This window comes from Helobdella robusta (genome assembly GCF_000326865.2).
Source record: "Helobdella robusta unplaced genomic scaffold HELROscaffold_5, whole genome shotgun sequence".
NCBI lineage: Eukaryota > Metazoa > Annelida > Clitellata > Rhynchobdellida > Glossiphoniidae > Helobdella > Helobdella robusta.
Window position 1 is genome coordinate 2,320,577 of NW_008705254.1, and position 20,823 is coordinate 2,341,399.

At 32.5% G+C, this 20,823-nt stretch overlaps 2 protein-coding genes across 2 annotated transcripts; one reads left to right on the plus strand and one right to left on the minus strand.

Moving 5' to 3' along the window:
• Positions 1 to 748: 748 nt before the first annotated feature.
• HELRODRAFT_67881 (hypothetical protein) lies at positions 749 to 14,688 on the minus strand (the record flags this gene model as incomplete). Its single annotated transcript, XM_009026904.1, has 7 exons — positions 749 to 1,201; positions 1,387 to 11,262; positions 11,340 to 11,699; positions 11,766 to 12,517; positions 12,992 to 14,084; positions 14,151 to 14,438; positions 14,500 to 14,688. 7 exons carry the CDS (start codon positions 14,686 to 14,688, stop codon positions 749 to 751), a joined length of 13,011 nt encoding a protein of 4,336 aa, XP_009025152.1.
• A 3,420-nt stretch (positions 14,689 to 18,108) lies between these two features.
• HELRODRAFT_68390 (hypothetical protein) lies at positions 18,109 to 19,561 on the plus strand (the record flags this gene model as incomplete). Its single annotated transcript, XM_009026974.1, has 3 exons — positions 18,109 to 18,347; positions 18,642 to 18,752; positions 19,333 to 19,561. The coding sequence occupies 3 exons, from the start codon at positions 18,109 to 18,111 to the stop codon at positions 19,559 to 19,561; spliced, it is 579 nt and encodes a 192-aa protein (XP_009025222.1).
• Between the last annotated feature and the right edge of the window lie 1,262 nt (positions 19,562 to 20,823).

The following is a 20,823-nucleotide window of genomic DNA, read 5'->3' on the forward strand; positions in this document are numbered from 1 at the left end:
ATCGGCCGCACATTATGCATAGGCTCTTAACTGAATTTTCATTTAAACCCATACTGGTATCTTCGTGCAGTGAGAACTTTACATTACGGCGTTAGGCTCCTTTTTCTGAAAGTCTACATGTTTTATTATGAAACAACCTTGCGAAAATAAAATTGATTAAATTTCAATAATTTGTCATTAAATCGAGCGCATTAGATTTAAAGTGGCATTTTGAAAAAACAGTTCGCAAAAGCATTGAAATTTTCAAAAATAACAACAAATGATAATCACGTGAAGGCATTTCTTCAAAATATTTTTTTAATCACGACCCGTCTATTTAAAGACGTAAATAAAACGGCTATTGTCACAGCTTGTGTATTCAACAACAGCTGATCGAATATTTAATTAATCGAGATTAGCTTTCGAAGAATTTTGAAAAATCTTTGCAACCGTTGAAGTGAACTTATCACGAATGTATTTTTTAAATAAAATAAATCAGTTAAATCAATAATAAATTTGTTAAATTAATATAATTTTTTTGACCCATTAACATTTAACCCAAAACCAAACATCAAATTACGAAGTAAAAGAGTAACATAAAATGAGATTAGCATGTTAGCACGCCTGCATATGCAACGACCTGGAAATTCTTTACATATTTCTCATAAATTCAATATATTCGCAGTAATGATCATATCATTAAGAACCAAAAAAGCCATTTAACTTAAGTTATAAGATGAACAGATTATCACAATATGAAAGAACGAAATCACTCCGGATTTAATACCAAACAAACTCCTTGTAAAATCCAATGACTGAGATGTTGCTTTGTGGGTAGGTCAGCCTCAAATATTAATCCAACTCCCATGGCGTCTCTCCTATCAGAAGTTACGTACACGGGAGTTCGTAGAGTGTTTGCTAATCTAAGTTTGCTTCTCTGAATGGGTATCATTTTTATAATGGGCATAGGGGTTGATAATTTTTTGTGTTCCTGCTTTACTAAACAACAATTTTGATAATCCCATCCAGCCCCCTCTAAGTACAATCCTGTAACCATTTTGCCCTGGCTGATTGAATCTAAGGCATCTCCAATAATAGGTTCAGACATAACTTTAGTGAACAGAGTTGATTTGCTTAGCGGCCATCCATTCTTTCGACAAGTCATTTGAATGAGCGCTGTGATGTACGATTCAGGCACATGTAGACCAGACAGCCACATCACCTTTAAAATTTACAACATCAAACTCATGTAGAATGTGATTTAATATAAACTCATTAACTAAAACGCCTACATGTGTTTTATAAAAAAAATGTTGAACAGCTATTTTGTTTAAGATAAAAAATTTACTTAAGATAAATTATAACTGAACATTTTATAGAAACAGCAAATTAACATGCTTAACTAACCACAGGTTCGTTATCAAACGCCCATTCGTTGTACTGTCTGCGACGGTCTAAATGAAAAGTAATCCAAGAGGCCAAGGATTTTTTTGTAAGCGGAGCCAAACGACGCCACAGTTGTGGAATTACTCCAAAGAATAACGAATTAGAAATTTCATCGAGGTCATTGTCCATGCCAACTTCTCCAGCAATAGCTTTCCTTAGAGTATGCAAAGAATTTATCATTTTTCTTGAAAGCTTGTTAAAACTTTCTAACTCTTGCAAAAGTACTATGATGCTTGGGGTTATGTTGTTGGCATGATTTTTACGAATATTATCAATATTGAACTCTTCTGGAATCTTACTAAGCATGTCCTGGGCAAGTTTGCTAACTATATCTTCCCTGTTACTTCCACTGGAATCTGTTATTTTTGTTTTAGGTTGAAGCATTTTCATGAAGTCTAGTATGTCTTGGCCAGCTTGCAAGAAATAGCTTATTTCTGCGTTTTCATGCAATCCCAAAACTTCAGGAGACGTAATTAATGGTAAGTCTTCAATATACTCTAAATATTCTTCCTTTGAAGTAGCAGTAGGCAATAAGTATTCAAACTCTTCGCTAATGTTGAAATGAAACTTTTGATAGGGATCCAACAAAAAATCACCCATGTACTCATTCATATAAGTATTCAAAATTCGTCTGTCAAAATCATCTATCGCTCTGCCACCATACATCACCTCACCAATTAGATACTTTAGGCTGTTCCAAGGAATAACCTCATCACTGGAATCTATTACTTTCTGCAAACTACTTTGAAGAATTGTATTACAGACAATAAAGTCAGAATCATTGAAGTCATACGATATATTCCAGCCAATTTTTCCGTATTTACGTCTTTCTTGAACGACGGCATGGAAAAAACTAAGAACAAACAGTAAGGAGGGATAGTGAGGATGGGCACAAAACTTTTCAATAACTGGTGATACTAACTTCACGTAAGTACTTTGCAAATTATGCTTTAGTCCATTTGGTGGCTCAGTCACTACTTTCAGTGATCTCTGAAGTACACTGATAGGGAAATCTCCCACCGGCTCTGTCGTTAACCAAAGTCGGAAATCAGGATGGGGTTTAGTAAAATTTTCAAATTCTTTTTCTAAATCTCGCATAAATCTAATTAATAAATGACAATTTTGCAATATCAACCAATGACCATGCGTCACTGCAGCAGTTATAAGACTCATTGCTGTTTTTTCTTGTCCCTGTCCTAATGATAGAATTTTTAGTTGAGTATTTTTTATATTCACAGAATCTGCAAATTTGATGAGGTCGCTTGTAGGATCTGACCCAACACTTAAAATGAAAATAACGGGTGTAGTTGTAGAACTTTGCTCATGAATTGTGCTTAGACTAACAATGGGAGGGGTAATGAACTGTTCTCCCATGTAGTCACTGATAAAATCACTGATAGCACAATAAAGGCGGTCTAAACGGAAACATCTCAAGAGCATGAGTCTGTGAAAATCACTTAAAGTTTCTTCATACTGCATTGGAAAATCTAAGGTTTCTGGACTATCGTGATCATACCAGACCTTCCAATCCGTTTCGCTTGATTGAATATCAGAAATGATGTTCTCGAAATTATTTGGTGAAACTTCAGGTAAAAGTGTTAAGCATTCCCAGGCATCATCAGGGAGCCATGCAAAAGGGTTAACAAGTGGAGATTTTTCAAGAGATACATTGCCTTTTGTTAAAAAATCCAATTCTTCTTCAGTAATTGAATTTTCATCTAATTTTAATTTGACTGCGATTTGAAGTGAAAAAAGTAGCTTGTGTTTTTCAAATATACCCGTACATCCATAATTATAAACGTTTATAAGCAAAGCTTCAGAAATATTTTTCAATCTGTTAGCTATTCGGCTATCAGGCAAACTTCGTCTAAGACTGTATTCAAAAACTTTAATGTATGCTGACAGTGAATATTGGTACATGACATTAATTGTTGCAAGATCACCTAGAACAAAAAATAAAATTGCTCCAAGTTTAGCGACGGGACGATAAATGTCACGATTTCTGTCAATTTCGTCTGTTGTTAGAGCGCCAAGTCTTAGTTTTTCTGCTACCTCACTTGATTTTAACTTTGTATTTTCAAGGGTAGTAAGAAGGTCCACACTATCCAACATATTTCCTTTCGATTGGGCTAACTCTCTAAGAAGAGAATCTTCCAAATCTTTAAGCAATTTTTTATTTGTGCTTGTCTCGTATATCAATTGTTCACGGCGCTCTTCTAATTCATTTTTTTCAATTTTAACGATCACACCCAACAATTGTTCTTCCAATCCTTTAAAAGTAACTATAAAATTGATAACAGTAGCGAATGCATATATACTTGCAGGGTAATTAGGATTTGGCAATTTTGTGTTAAGATACAAACGAAAGTTATCATCGAAATCAATCATTTTATCACCCATCATAACACCTTGTACTGCCCCTTGTTTGATAAGAGTTTTAGAAAGTATGTTGTAAACAAGAGGATCAACATAATCGTCGACATCTTGGAATAAAAATGATGATCCATATTTGACGGCTAGTTCCAAGTGCTTTATGTAATCAGGTTCGTTAAAACTACTTATTTTAAATGATGTTCCTTTTTCTCGTTGTTTTATCCAGTTCATAGCCTGTTGTTGTGGGTCAATACACAAAGGAAACCGGTTGCTTCGTGTAGCCAGGATGGCATTTTGGACAGATAATTCATCAGGTGGCAATCCCTCAGAGTTCCATTTACTTATTTCAACATCATTTGTTAAAAGTTTAGTCAAAGAGAATGGTTCACTTAAAGGTATTTCCAATTCTTTAATATTTTGCAACCAAGAATTATACACTAAATTTTCTCTAAACTGCCAAGTAAATGGTGAAGTATACGTTAAAAATCCAGCACATAGAAGACAATCACCAATTACATTTCCCTTTTGCAAATAAAGATCTTCAAGTTCTTTTTGCCATCGAATTCTTTCTGATCCAAGACCTTTTATTAATCTATCTGCAGCTACAATTCTTCTTTGCATCAAATCAGTTTCATCCTCCAACTGCTTTTTATCTAACATGGCCGTTTCGTATTGATGTTTTAAATTATCTAGTGTCTTTTGAAGCTGATTTAATTGAGAAGTAATTTTTTCCAATTCGTGCATTGTCGTAGCAAACTCTTTTTCCAATCTTTCAACTTTTTCTTTTTTTGGCTTAACTTCTTTATAAACCTCGCAGTACCCAACTACAGCTTGAACAAACTTCATTAAACCTGCTCCAGCTCTGCTTTTGTCTCTCATCTCTTCGACCGTGATGTTCATTTCTTTCAAACAGTACTTTACTACATGAATATTTCGTATTGGTATGTTATCAACATCAAGTTCTTTGAGAGATTTTAAAAAGTTAGGATCAGTCATTAACGTTTTGGCTGATTTCCAAGATACGTCTTTAATTCCTTTTAAAACTACAATACACTCGCCAATTGTCTGTACAGGTTTAGGCGGTTTTGCAAATGATCTTATTTCTGTAACATCATTCCTATCAATGTAGTCCAAGGCTTGTTTAGCTGATTCTAATGCTGGCATTGCTTTAGAAAGAGCTTCCCTAGCTTCTTCTTTTTCTCGAGTAATATCTTTAGTTTGTTCTTCAATTTGGGCACTTTTGATCAACGCTAAAGATTGTTTAGCCTCAGCTTCAGCCGTAGCTTGAGCTATTCTCGTTAACAATTTTTGACATGACTGTGTTTTTTCGTTAACAGCAATTTTTTGAACAGCCAATTTTGCATTAAAATCATTCAGTTGAACCGCAGATTCTAAAAGTTTTTTAATGCCACCGTCCAAGCGATCACACTGCATATTAATGTAAGAATATTGTTCTTTTACCAACTTGATGTAAGTTGCGAGGAAATCTAAATAGTTTTTAGGACTTATATAATTTCTTCTGCGCTGTTTTTCCCAAAAATTAACAGAAGCTTGAATAGCAGAAAAATGTACGTATATAGCGATTTGGATTACATCTGTCTGATGATTCACAGGAATTATATTAGTTTCATCTGAGATAAAACTAGTTGCAACTGCTAAAAGTGCTTGGCTAGGCCACGGAAAAACCCAATCTATGTTGGTATTACTGACAAGTCCAGGAAAATTTCTGCACCTTTTAGGCAATTCTTCATTGTTTGCAGCCATGGAAAGAATTATATGAAGATTTGTATTAGCTCTTTTTGCAAAATTATGCCAAAAGATTTCCTTTGTGGGCGCTTTTTCATAACCTGGCAAGTCCCTTTGAAACGCTTCCATAATTTTTTCAGTTTCTTCATCATCAAATAATGAAGGAACTGTGCCAAGAGTTAGCATATTGTTAATTAATTCTAAAAAGTTCTCTTCCACAATATACTGGTCTTTAAATAAAAAGGCTACTTTTAAATTTTGGATGCAAATTTTATCATAGAGTATTTTTAAATCTTCTTTAAAAGATGCTTCACTATAACCTCGAGCAAGTTCAATAGTAAAAATTTCTAAACCTGCAATACATGCAGCCAATTTGGCAAGTGAGAATTTCCCAACATTTCCAAGACCCATTAAGAGACAATGACCCTTAGGCAGCAAAAGAACTCTATTAATTCGATTTAAATGTTCCAACGCGTCATCAAATAGTACCAATGATATTTTTGATGAATTTTTACTATAATCAATGATTTCATTATATAAATTTTTTAAACTCTCGTAGCTTTCCAGTTCTTTATACGACCTAGGAAAGTCATCATTTTCAACGTTGATATAATCGCCATATATTATTGGATCAGCCAGGAGCATGTCAATATAAGCTGAAGCATTAATTTCGAGAAGATTTCTTATTTTTTGAACTACAATTTCCTGATCAACTTCATTTGTAAGCCTATCACTGAACACTCGCAAGCATTCATGTCTCCAAACTCTGAACAAATCATTTCTAGTTTTAAAATTGCCAGCAGTCATAAGTGACAGACCTGAGTAAATGCGAGATAAATCTCTTAAACTAAAGATGTAATGAAATTTAGATGGAGTAGGAGGCAAGTCTTTTAACACGCCAGTGAATAAATTCATAGAAGCGTGTGTCACAATTTCAACCGAGTCTCTAATCTCAGAAGCAAAACCAGTTGTGTAGCCAGATAATATGCTGCTGTAAATTTTAAATATTGAATCTTCTGTTGGGAAAACCATATATGCAAATGAAAAAAGTGAAATAAATCTAGGATCAACATGATTTCTTCCGCCACCCGGATTTCCCATTGCCGCAATCCAATCCAAATCACGCAATGTTTTCCAATTTAAGGCTGATCCTCTGTCGTAAATACCAGAATAACCCAATAGTAACTTTAACATAGCTATTGGCTGCTGAGTTCCATACGGATCAATTTGAGGCATATTTAAATCATCTACAAATATTACTAATCTTTTTCCAACTGGAGGTCCAAATACATCCCTAGTTCGCTTTTCTGTATGATTTTCAATATTTTTTTGACAATCTAAAGATGTGGTTCTGCTGGAGAAGTTCATTCCCAAAACTTGATATTCTTCAGAGTTGAGATTTTTTAAAAAACTAGTTATTGTAGCCGTTTTACTAGTACCACTTTCTCCAGAAAATAAAATGGGTTTTTCCATCTTTAAAAATAAGCTTAATATCCATTTCATTGATACTGTGTCAATAGTTGGAACAAGAATTTCATTAAATTTTACATTAGGATCATGAATATAATCTGGAACTTTCGATGTCCACCTAATCCACTGATTAGATTGATGATCCCAAATAAATTCATATATAGTGTTATCTCCAGGCAATTCTCCAGGTCCAGCCGCGACATCGGACGCTGTCACATACAATGTCGTTATTTGTTTTACATAAGTATCAAACTGTGCTCTGGAATTTTCTAATAGACCAGCTCCTAAAGACCAGTAAAGAGCCTCAACGAATAAACATTCTAAGACGTCAAAATCAATATCTTCATATTCAATTAGAGCATCAAGCATATGAGTTAGTTGTCGTACTAAATTTAAATTTGTCAATGGTATGATTGTCTTCAGAGGGTCTTTTCTAACATTTCCCATTTTTCCTTCGAATATTAAATCTATACATGGAGGTATGTATTTAATAAAAAGTTTATTTAATACTTCCATTTCAATTAAATTTTGTCTTAATTCAAATTTTTCTTTTAACCATTTCTGCCAATATGGTTCATATTTTAAATTTTTAGAATCTACATACACCATGCCACATCGTGAAACTGTTGATGGTTGGGCATATTGTAAATCAGACACTTCAAAAATCATTGAGCAATGTTTTTGCAATCGTATTCTCTCTCCGTTTGCCAGGGTTAACAGTTTGTTATCATCCATCACTGAGTTCATATTTTCCACCCATAGTGCATCAACATCTCCATCAAAAACAATATATTTTTTTTCAACTTTGTCAGTAGGTTTATTAATTTCTCTAAAAACATTAGATAACAATCCATCTGTCCAGTCTCTGCTCACAGGATCTAAAACTCCATAAAGTTCAACGACACTTCTCTCTTTAGGATTCAAAGTGAATAATTTGGTTGGCACACCCATTCTAGTTTGTGCAAGGGCTAAAGTATTAATTATCACTGATTTACCACCACAGGTCGGTCCAACAACCATCGTTGTATGTCTTGTTAACATGGTTTCCTGCAGTTGAACAACTTTGTCAACTTGATGTGCTAAGACAATATATTTATTTTCTTTCAACACATCTTCGATAGCTTCTGTAAGCTCTGGATATTGAATTCGTGGACAATTTAAACCAGGAAATAAATCACCGATTAGTCCAAGAAACAATGGAACATCCTCAAAGACAAATTTCGGTAAGTTCATATCTCTTAAAGCTCTCATAAGAACAACATCTTCTTCTGCATCCGATGCTCGTTTCAGTTCTCCTGCCATCACCAAAACAGATTTTATTGCCCTCAATTTGAAATCATAATGATATTGCCTTGATAGTTGCTCACTAGCTAACTTATACAAAACAGTCATTTTTTTAGCCAAAACTTTTGCCATTAAAAAACCTTCAGAGAATAACATAATTTCACAAATCATTTGTAAATCAGGAACAATACATACAACAGGTCTAAACAAAGCCTTGATGGATTCAGGAAGCTCTGTTCGTCCAGCATATCCTGGATTCATTGTAATAAATATACCAACTTTGTGATCTAAAGAAATTATTCCACCTTCAAAATTGAACTGAGTCAAAGTTAGAAGAAGAGCATTTCTAATAGTCTGTAATTGAGATGAGATAACACTCAGTACAGAAATTTCAATTCTGTTGAATTCATCAAAGCATCCCCACGAGCCACTTTGGCACAAACCAGCAAATATTTTACCGATGGCTTTATAATCCATACCTTCCCCACAGTTGGTAACAACACACAATAAACCCAATGCTTTTGCCAAATCCTTTGTCGTTTCTGTTTTGCCTGTACCAGCAGGTCCAGCCGGGGCCCCTCCTAACTTCATTGACAGAGCTTGTGTAAGAGTTAAATAAATCCTGTCAGTAAGCGGAGTTATAACAAGTCGTCCATTGAGACCCATGTATTCGTATCCATATAAAAATTTACCGGAACATTGATGTACTATTAATTGATCAGAATAAATATCCCAGTAAAATCGAAGCTGACTCTCCCATTGGAAATCAGAAGATCTGAGAATGCTATCTCTTACAAAACCTTCAATAATATCTCGAGCGTGAACATCTATCATCAATACAGTATTTATTTTCTTTCGATTGTTGGCAGTCATAGGTTTTCTAATTAACAGAACTAAATCATCAATTTGCTGAACAAGCTTTTTTGAATATAATTTCATGGCTTGTTTATCACCATTGGCTGCTTTTTGAAAAACATCTTCAACTTCCCACGTCCACCAAACCTGGTTACCAGCTAAGCAAACCATTCCTTGGTATTCCATCATCCAACTTATTCGTGATCGACCTTCCGCACAATAATAAAAAATTGCCTCTTTTGTGATACGACGATTAGAATTTTGCATTGCAGTCAAAACGTTGTTTATCCACGCCTCTACTTTTCCCTCTGCAACAACTTTATTTTTAAAAGGCATCTGTTCACCTTCTGCAGAAATCATACCCATAACATCGTATGTCTTTCCATGAGTTGACGGTTGCAATTTTATAGAAGCAACGTTATCAAAAATTTTAATTATGTGCTCTTGTATGCTTTGCGGGTCCGTACTTCCGATAATGCTAAGAAGTTCGTCATCAGAAATAAAATAGAATCTTGGAAAAGCATTTCTTTTACTATCTAAATATTCGTTCAAAGATTTTTGACATCTATCCAAACCTAGAATCAGTTCTTCAAATTCTCTTAAACGACCTGGAGTTAGACAACAAATTTTAACCACTGGATTCAAAGCAGTTTCTTTCATTATTTTCATGTAAGCCTTATCTAATTTATCAAACAGTCTAGCCTCTTCCGGTAATTGAACTTTTATATCACCAGATAAAAAAATACTGTCTAGATACAGCCATTTGCGTTGGGCAATGACCCATGAATATATTACTTCACTTATAAGTGATAACTGCTTTTCCCAACTTTGAACAGAATTTAAAAATGGCACAACATTTCTTGAAGCATTCATGCCTTGCAACTGCATAGTCTGATCATCAAGAAGTTGGTTTATTTCATCGACAGATCCAATCATATGGCCCTTATCTAAAGTGTTTTTATGATATTTAACAATGTTAAACCTCAAATTAGACCAAGTATATTCGATTTCTTTCAATGCTTTCTCTATATTTGCTTCTTTTATGGCATCAGAGATTGTTTCAATCACAACATCGTAATAATTGGCCAAGTTCATAGCAAATAAATTTTTCAAAGTAAAGGCATTTATATTTGTGTCAAACTTTATTTTTGTTTTATTCATCAATATTTTCCAGTGCCTTTCACGCATAGCTTCGTTTTTCAGTTCTACTATTATTGGAAGATTGTCTTTAAAAGATTTCATACAGTTTTCTAATATGGTAAATGATTGCATCTCTTTCACAGCTTTCGGTAATTTTTTGGCTTGCAACAAAAGTGAATCAATTCCATCTTGGATTGAGTTAACATTTAAGTCTGTCCATTGAATCACGTCCCATTCACTTCTAGCACTCATATAATTTTTAAATATTTTGTATATCGATTCTAAATAGTTTATATCTTTTTGAACTCTGAAAAAATCTGAATACATGACAATGGGTAAATCAAATAATTTCTGTGAATTTCCAATATCCTGACGTTTTTGCTCTAGCCTGTACATTTCAAAATTAAATTCTCTCATTAGTGACAATCCAACTTCTAGGTCATCAACAATACCTGGACCACTATTGTAGAATCTTTTAACAAATTCAGTTAATGTCTGGTGAAATTCATCAGCTTCCCTTAAGGCAAGTTCAGCAAACTTTTTTTTAACAACTTTTAGTTTAGAACTGTAGAATCTAGCTTTTTCAATTAATATATAAGAAAACATATCTAAATTATTGAGCAAAAGTTTTTCTTCATCTCCAACTACAATCCCATATATTTCTAAAACATTATATTTTTCAGTTATTTCTCTAGCCAGCAACTGCTTTTCAACACAAGTACCAAATATTTCATTTAGGAGTTGTAAGACACTTTTTAAATCTTCAATTGTGGTTGGTTTAAAAGACATCTCATCAAGTTTCTTTTCACAATCAGTTTTAAAAGCAACTAGAGCATTTCTAGCTGACAAATGCAACTCATTTGTGTATAAGTCAAATAATGTTATATAATGTTCTTTAACTGCATATGCAAGGGCTGACAAATTCATTTGTAAAAAGTCAACATCAAATAGCAGAACTTCTGAGTTAATCTACAAAAGTGGACAACGAACAAAATTTATAAAAATTCATTAAAACTTTTATTTAAAAAATCAAACATTTAATAGACCTCTGCAAGCTGGTTTTTCAAATCCCATAAGACTTCATCATAATTGCAGGCTTTTGGCAATACCTGTTCAATCCATTCTGACACAACTAAATCCTTGTCACTTTGCCAAACAACTTCAAATCTTTTCCAGGGTTTAAGAGTATTTTTAGCTGTAGTGAGAGCATTATCAGCAATAGATTGAATTTTGTGCAGAAGATTAATTATATCAGGATTTAAGGCTATGTCGTTTAAGAAAGAATACACATAAACTGAACTTTCCTTAACTAGTGACACTGGAATTGCGGATGCATTGAGCCAACGAGGAAATAATTTTGTTGTGAATATACAGTCTGCGGCACATTGTGATATGTATCTTAATATCTGGTGAATTTGTAAAAAAAAACATTTAATTAAGTTTTTCAACATTAAATAAAAATTTATTCATACATTAACATTGCTTGGATTTAATTCTAAATATGGATGATAAAGCACTCCATGAATTTGAAACAAAGATTTTTGTCCAGAAAGGAGACAAATGAATGTGTTTAAATTCGTCATAACCATAGCAGTTAATGCTTGTAAAATTCTGCTTTCATAATATAAATAAAAATGTTTCAATCGGGAACATTTTCCTGAACTACTTTTCCATATAACGAACTCCACATGCTGTACCATGCTTGTGATGTCATTGTAATCTTGAATAAGACGTTCCGTTATTTCCTCCCTGTCTGCATTCACCAGATCAAAATAGTCTTTACAATCCAGTACTACCCCAACTTTGAAGTTAACTTTGTCAGAAAAATAGTTTGCATCTATTATATTTTCCAATCGATCTTCAATTCTTTTGATATTTTTCTTATATTGAGACATAACCGACACAAATCCCTCCAACTGTTCATGACAGCGTTCTACAAAATCACTAACACCAGCAGATCTCCAATTTATGCGTTTCATTCCTGAAAAAACAACTCGAAATAGTTCCTTTATGTGGTCTTCTAGAACCATGAAATCAACCTCATTGACTTTACTTATTTCCTCATGAAAAACGTTGAGAAATTTTTTCAAGAGTAAAATTCTTTCATTAAAATCCTGTTCTAATAAAACAGCTGTTTTAACACTTTCAGGAATGTTGAAACCCATTCCTGCTAAATACTTAGCTTCCATAATGACTTCAAATATATACGGATCAAAGTTGACTTCTAAATGATGTTGCTTTAAAAATTCAAAGTCAACCGAGCTCATGCCATCTTTAGCAAACAAATTGTCATTTATAAAAACAGCAGGAACAGCTTTTGATTGTGCTCCCTTATTAACACTAATCTTTTTAGGAAGCCTTACAGATAAAGAAGATATCTCTAACTTTGGCAAGTTGTGCTTTCTCCCAACAGGAAACTTTGAAACGGTAACAGATTTGTAACTTTTGGTGCTGCTGCTTTGAACATTTTTCACAAATTTTTTTTCTTTATTTATTTTGTTATTGTCATCAAATGATTTATTACTATTACTTGAATTATTTTTAAAATCTGAACTTTTTTCATCTTGTGATGAAGATTTTATAGCAGGTAAAACATCATATTTTGGAAACTTTGGATACGGTTTAGTGGAAATTTTCATACTTTTAAGGCTATGTGTAATAGAGTCTTTGGATTGGCCAGCATCAGCTGTGAGTGAACTGAACTGATTCTGCGTGGATCTATGAGAAAATTCAAGTTTCTGTAGCTGAGTGAAATAAGGAAATGCTAAGACAGGAGATTTTAGTAATTGTTCCATTTCTTGATCGACCTTTTCATACCATTCTGAATATTTTTTTTGCGAATATTGCTTCATTTCTTTACATAATGTTAAATATGTATCTTTTAATTTATCTGCCTCTTCTATGCTTAAACAATCTGAATCATATAATAAGCTAATAAGCGTGTTTTTCAACCTCACAAAAAGAAATCTCTGCCAATTAATAGTTCCAGCTACAGGCGGCTGACTTTTAAAAAGAGGTGGATTATAAAAATTGTCTTCAAAATCTTGTCTTGTTTTATTTACTTGATAAAAAAAGCTATTGCTAATATCTTTCAATTTTTCATTGAGCATTTTAGTAAGTGAGGATCTTTCAAGAACCATATTGAGATTTTTGAATAACTGCAACCCCATAACAGGGGATCTTATGTTTCTGAATGCGTCTTGTATGTAGAGTTGAGAAGTAACCTCAAATTCAAATAACTCTTTTGAAAAAGATTCCATCTTAAAAACCCATGCCCTTTCATTAGTGGAATCAAATGGATCAAATTTACATGTTTGAAATGAATTTTGCAAAGAAGCCATGGTTTGTTTCATTTCAGCAATTTTACTAGGCTTAATAGTTACGGTAAATAAATTTAATTCATACAATTGATTAAATTCATCAATGATATGCACAGCTGCATTGATATCGTGACTGATAGCTGCCATATAATCAGTTTGTTGAAATAATCTCTTACGATCAAATTCCCATCTTGTTCCTCTACCTGAAGTTTCAATGAAATGTCTTGTCTCTAAGTATGCTTGTTTCCATAACTTCAACAAAGTTTCCGCATTGGATGTTCTGCTTTTTACAACATCAAGTCCTTCCATGAAAAGTGTTTGAAAACTGTTAACTTTTTTGACTCTATCAATTAAAACTTTTGCAATTTTTTCCATCAAGGAGATCATTCTTTCATCGTTGTTATAATGTCTTGAAATCATCCAAATTAGCCGTAATGATTTCATCAATGGAACGATAGATTCTATAACAATCTGCAGAAAATTTTGATGTCAAATCATTTTAACGTTTAACATTTGTACATTAAAAATAAACTTTACTTGATAGTTGGCTCCCATTTCAATATTTTTAAAATGCCGTTCACACGTTGAAAGGAATCGGTTGTTTTCTTTTGCTTCAATGAGCAAACTCTCAAGTCTTTCAACAGTAGGTGTCATAAGACCATTAATTTTATTCTGAACGTTAATTATATAAGCAACTGTTGGATTTTTCAACTGTTTAGAAAGCAGATCCAAATTAGTGTAACGATCTTTCCAGTATTCCAATTCATTTAAAGGACTAGACCCAACAAAATATTTTTCATCAAGTGCACTCAGTGAATCTTGAAGCTAAGATTTAAAATAAACAGCTAAAAAATTATTTCAAATGAAAAAATTTCTAGCTTAAAACCTGGCTTAACCAAGTAATACACATCTTCTCTATAAGTGGTAACAAACTTCGATCAACTGATTCACTTAGTTCAATATTTTTCAGTTCATTTGAAACAGTCAGTTGAAGAACACCCTCAAGTTTTTCCTTTGTTGTTCTCATAGCTTCTTGAAAATTTTTAAAATGTGTGGCTACCACGTCTCTTTTCATAACGTTTGCATAACTAAAATAATGATATATAATAATTATTGGCATCCCCAAGTAAATAATGCAATATTCAATTGAGGATGTCAAAAAATGGAGATAGTTGCTGCTATAATTTTAAATAATCAAGTACTAAAATGGGACAAGATTAATATCAAATTTATATAGCAATTCTCGAACACAGAATAATATCACACCATTGTAAGTTGGGAACAGTCAATTAATAAGAACGATTTAATACGTGAAATATAGGTTCGTAAATAGCGAAGTAGCGGTAGCGTTGCTACTTATTTTCTGCATCGGTTGCGTCGCTACGTTTTTTGAACAGTAGGCACTATCTTTGAAGCCAAAATAGATGGCTATATCCTACTTTTGAATTGAACAATTTTTTTTTTTGTTGATCGCGCAAATCTTTCAACTTGAGAAACGTTAATTGAATGGTGTCGTTTTGATTCTATATATCTGTTTATTGCTTCGTTTTTCTTTTTGTTACTTTGCAACTTAAGTCGTTTGTTTTTAATTGTATTCCGTATAATATCCGTAGTTTTATTTTAGCACGTAATTTTAAGCGTAATTTTATTCAGTTTTTCAAATATAGATAAAGATAAATAGCTATTCAACTATAAGTGGTGCTTTCAATTTTTGAGCTTCAGACTAAAAAAGATTTGAGTTTACAATTGATATAATGGTGAATGATATTCATAAGTTAAAAACAGTTAAAAATAAAAAACGTTGTTTGATTAAGCTGTTCTGATGGAAGACCATAAAGTTTAACAAAAAAATTTTATAAACAAAATTTTAGAGACAAATGTATTCAAGCAGCCCAATGTTGTTTATGCATGGTGTGATTTCATTTGAATATTCAACTAAAAATCTGTCAATAGTTCTATGAATATATATTTACATAAAAGAGAGAAGCTCAGAAATTCTAAGATGACGAAAAATAAATAAACAGAGTTGTGTAATTAAGAACAAATGAAAATAATTAATATTTACTTTTCTTCTTTTGCAGATAGGACCACTTCTTCCTCTGTCACATCACCCAAATGTTCTTGGTAATTTACCATGGGCATGAAAATCTAAAAAACAAATCAAAACAAACAATTCTACTGAACATTAAACCGAAAAAAAGTGTTTACATTATTAAATATGTCAGATAAAACGTTGATAGAATCATCATAAATGACAATATGTTGAAAATGAGCTCCATATGAAAACATTTCAGATAATGAAATCTGTCCAATTGGTAATGCTTCATTCAAATCATCTTCATAATTACGTGGTGCTGAAATAATTTCATTCTCTGGAAGTTGAAACAAAAACAAAATTCCTGTTGTTTTGTTAACAGAATCAATTTTTTCATTGGCATCCAATATTTCAATGGAATAAAATTTTGGCTGAAATAAAACAAATGATGATTTCACTAATAATTATTATAATTATGTTAATGTTATTGTTTATTAGTTAATGCTGAGTAATTATTAAATAGTTGTTGGCCAATGTTATCTCAATCTTTTAAGTAAAGTAAAAAATATATCTCCCCACTAGCCATATTTATAAATATCAAAAATTCATTCATTTTATAAATTTTTATTTCTGATTTTTGTTGTTGGTCTGGTCTGCTAACCAAAAATTCAAATTTGCAGTGGAGAAAAATGTGTTCATCTCTAAAATTCTAAAGTTTATGATGATTTTTTCTTATTTCTATTTAATTTAATAATTACATCGTAAGGTAAAATATTTAGTACAGAATCTTCAATTTAACAATAATTTTTTCTTTCATTGTCTGGCGGAGGGCATCAATCCCTGCATCGCTTCTTAAATCTACCATGGCTGCATTTGTTAGCAAAAAACTGATTTTTGTTACTTAGCGGTCATTTTAAAAAAACACTGAGTTACATTATTATTAATTTTGTAATATTTAAGATTGTAATATATATTACAATTTTAATGTTTAATAAATTTAATTACCCAGTTGGTCAATTACCCATGAAAATCTATAATATGGAAACAAACATACACTTTTTTACGTTCACCACATGCATACTAAATTACTAAAACAATAAAAAGAGAAACCTGTTCTGTTGAATAAATCCTAAACAAAGGTAGAGGGGTTTCACCGATTTTTCTCAAGTAAATGCCCAACATAGAAATGCCAGTAACCTCATCAACTCGTTTCCCAGTCAAGAATTCAAGAACCTCGGATTCGTGACTCCTCATAAATATCTCCACTATCTGGTCGTGCAAATCAAAACTACACTTGACGACATGTTTGAACCAATGCAGGCCGGTCGTTTGAGCTAACGATTCTAAATCTTGATGCGGCAGCGGCATACTTGATTTGATTTTGAATTTTGATACTTTACTTACAACTCTCAGTGCATATAAAAAAAATTTAATCGGTACAAATATTAATCGAGACTTTAATTTACATGGGCCTTATAGGAAGTTAAACCCACGCTAGGCATAATAAATAAATAAATAACCACTTCGCAGCGAAAACTTTAAAAGACGGCGTCAGTAAGAACGCGAAATCATAGATTTAAAAACAATCTACTTCTGACATTAACCAAAGATATTCACTGTGCAATTCAACCAATGCAACCGTATGCTTAGATTGCTACGCAGTAAGATGCAATAAATACAATAAAGTATATAATGAATACAACAGTTACGTTGCATTACGATGTAATAATATATTAAAATAAAGTTTTGTGATTCAAAGACCGTACATCTGTTTAGTTCGAGCCGCTCCAGTTAGAATCTCCATAATGTGACATCAATAGACCATATACTTCAATAGACTGTATGAAGTTTTACTCGAAGTTGTTGACAACACTACGTCCGCGATGCTTGCCAAGACGCTACTTATCGAAGACGAGTAGCTATCTAAAGACCTCAAGCCCTCAAAGCGATGTCACTTCAGACTCTTAAGTTGAGAGTCATGCATGACTCAGTGACGACCGTACGACCGTGATGACTATGTCAGGATGGTAATAAACATGTTCAACTTATAGAAACAGAGAGTTCCTTTAACGATGTTCAATGTGTAGATAATTTATGTTTGATTAATGTTACGCCATAAATTTATAAGTAAATTATTAGAATACGTATTCTCTCTCTCTCTCTCTCTATATATATATATATATATATATATATAGAGAGAGAGAGAGAGAGCGAAAAAGAGAAAACATAACATGTTACTTTCTATATATATATATATGACCTGCTCAATTTCATTTAATGTCAATGGTTGTAGAGGATGCATTTAGAATGTTTTGTCGTCTATGCTATTGTTTACTTCTGCTGTGTTTGTTTTGCCTTCTCCCGATAAATTTAATCTTGGAATCGCCGAACTACGTACTTGAAAATATTTGACCAATACCAATAGAAGTTTCCGAATCGATTTTATTATTTTCTATAACAATGTACAACGGAATAGGGTTGGAAACAGCTCGTGGTAGCGGAACAAATGGATTCGTGCAACGCAATTTATCATTCATTAAACGTCACAAGGATCGAGTTGACTACAAATCCGAGGAAGAAATTAAAAAACTTGACTGGCAGCTGAATAAGGAACCCAATCAGGAAATATTGATCCACGACAGAAAACGAAAGATCGAGCTAAAATGTCTTGAAATGGAGGAACTAATGGAGGATCAAGGGTTGGCCATTTTGTTTCATTTAGATTTAATAATTAATTAAATTTTAAATCTTAACTTAACGTTAGCCCATGGTTAAAAAAAGCAGCTATAAAATTTAAAATTTAGTGTATTTTTACTACAAAATTACTAAAAATTAACTAAACTACTAAGGCAAAAGCTAAACTAACTTACTAAGGATGTAAAAGTAAATTAATGAATTTAAGACTTAAGTTATACATATTTATTTTATTATTAACATTAAATTTTTTTATTATGTTAATAATTATCAGCAATTAGTTATTTAATAAAAAACAGATACACGCAAGATGAAATCACCAAAAAAGTATCAGCTTTCCGCAAGATGTTGATGCAAAAGGAAGAATCAACGAACTCATCAATTGAACTGGATGAAAATGGCCGACCAATGTATGTTTAAAGCTTTAGATTGCTTCATTTAAAATTTTTTCTCAACGTCTACTAAATTTTTGACAAAGGAAAATGTAAAAATTTTTACCAAGAACTTGTAATTATTCTTACTGTTGAATTTGATTGAAGCAAAACCATCTCCAAATTTTAATTTTTTATTTTTCAAACATGCACCACAAACTTTTTACATGTGCAACTTGTGTATGGATTTGTTTATTCAACAAAATTATTTTCATCATGCATTTTAATTATAAATATTATAAATTATACAATGACATTTGAACCTTCCATAGAAATTATTTTTTGCTCAGTGATTATGCTGGGTCTGTCTTCATAAAATTTCTTTTTTTCTGGTTTTTTATCTGTTAATTTTTGGCGTTGCTTTTGAATTATAAATATATCCCAATAAGTCGATGTTATAATATATTATAGTATAATTATATATTATAATAATAATATATATAATTATAATGAGTATAATTATAATTACTATATTATAGTGATAATGTTAATGCTTTTTTTAAATGTACTGTGATCTCGTGAACCATTTTCAATGAAAAATGTTTATAAATCTGTTCAGTGCCAAGGCAACTCATCAAATAGCAGAAGCCAATCAAGCTCGCAACAACAGCTTGAAGCTGGCGTTTGGGATTTCAGAGTTCTTCAAAGATGGAAGTTCATTTGATCCTGAAAGAAAAGCCAAAGAAGAGGCTTCTAGAAATTTGGCCATGGCCCAAATGAAATATGGGTTTGTCTTTATTTTTATCTTTTGCTGTTTGGAGTTTAGCACAATTGACAGGACATACTAATGTGGCGTTTGGTGTTGCATTATCAGGAGCAAAATTTATTTTACTGAATTCATTGAAGTTTGCCATTTTCATTTATATGTACCAAAATAAATTTATTACGAATAGAATACTAAAAGATGAGTCTGAAGAGGAAAATGACAAGAAAGAAGATAGTGATTGTGATTCATCTTCATCATCGAGTTCGTCGTCGTCATCGTCGTTATCATCCAGTGAAGATGATCATGGTGAGGTGCAACAGAAAAAAAATAAAACAAAGTAATTTAATTTTTGTTAATTTTTAATTTTTAGCAGTCATCTTTTTACCTTAGTTGCAGTAGCTTATTTTGTGTATGCATTAAGTGATTTGTATTTAATTTTAAACAGGAAACATCATGAAGCGGAGCCCTACGGAAATGCAAAACGTAAAACAAGAAAAGCAGATAATGATGAAAGTGACATAAATAATAACAAAAAATCAAAAAGATCCGATGACAAAAAGCAATATGTAGAGATGGAATCTGGCATTAACAAACAAACAAGTAGTAACAGGAGCAGAAGATCTAGCGACCACCAACAAAATAATACAGAGGATGTTGATGCAGCTGATAAGAAAAAATCAAAGCACAGGAAACACGTTGACCACGAAAATTCATTGCATCGTGACAGTGAAAGGTACATTGCTTCAAAAGATGATAGGATGAAGAAGCATAGAAATTTAGAATTTGAAGGAGCTAGACATCATTCTGAAAGTCGTTTGATCAAGGATGATGATGAAGAGAGTTTGAGAAGGAGAAGTAGGAACCAGAGCCGAAAACACATTGACCACGAAAATTCTTTGCATCTTGACAGTGAAAAGTATGTCGCTTCAAAAGATGATAGGATGAGGAAGCACAGAAATTCAGATTATGATGATGCCAGACATCATTCTGAAAGTCGTTTGATCAAGGATGATGATGATGATAATGAGAGTTTGAGAAGGAGAGATAGGAACCAGAGCCGAAAACACATTGACCACGAAAATTCATCGCATCTTGATAGTGAAAAGTATGTCGCTTCAAAGGATGATAGGATGAGGAAGCACAAAAATTTAGATTATGATGGTGCCAGACACTCCGAAAGTCGTTTGGTGGATGATGATGATGATGGTGAGAGTTTGAGAAGGAGAGATAGACACCAGAGCAGAAAAGAAATGAAAAATGCAGAGGATGAAAGTTACCGCAGGAATAGACATTCTTACAAAGATCCTAACGATCAGAGGATGCATAGAAATTCAAGCCATGAAA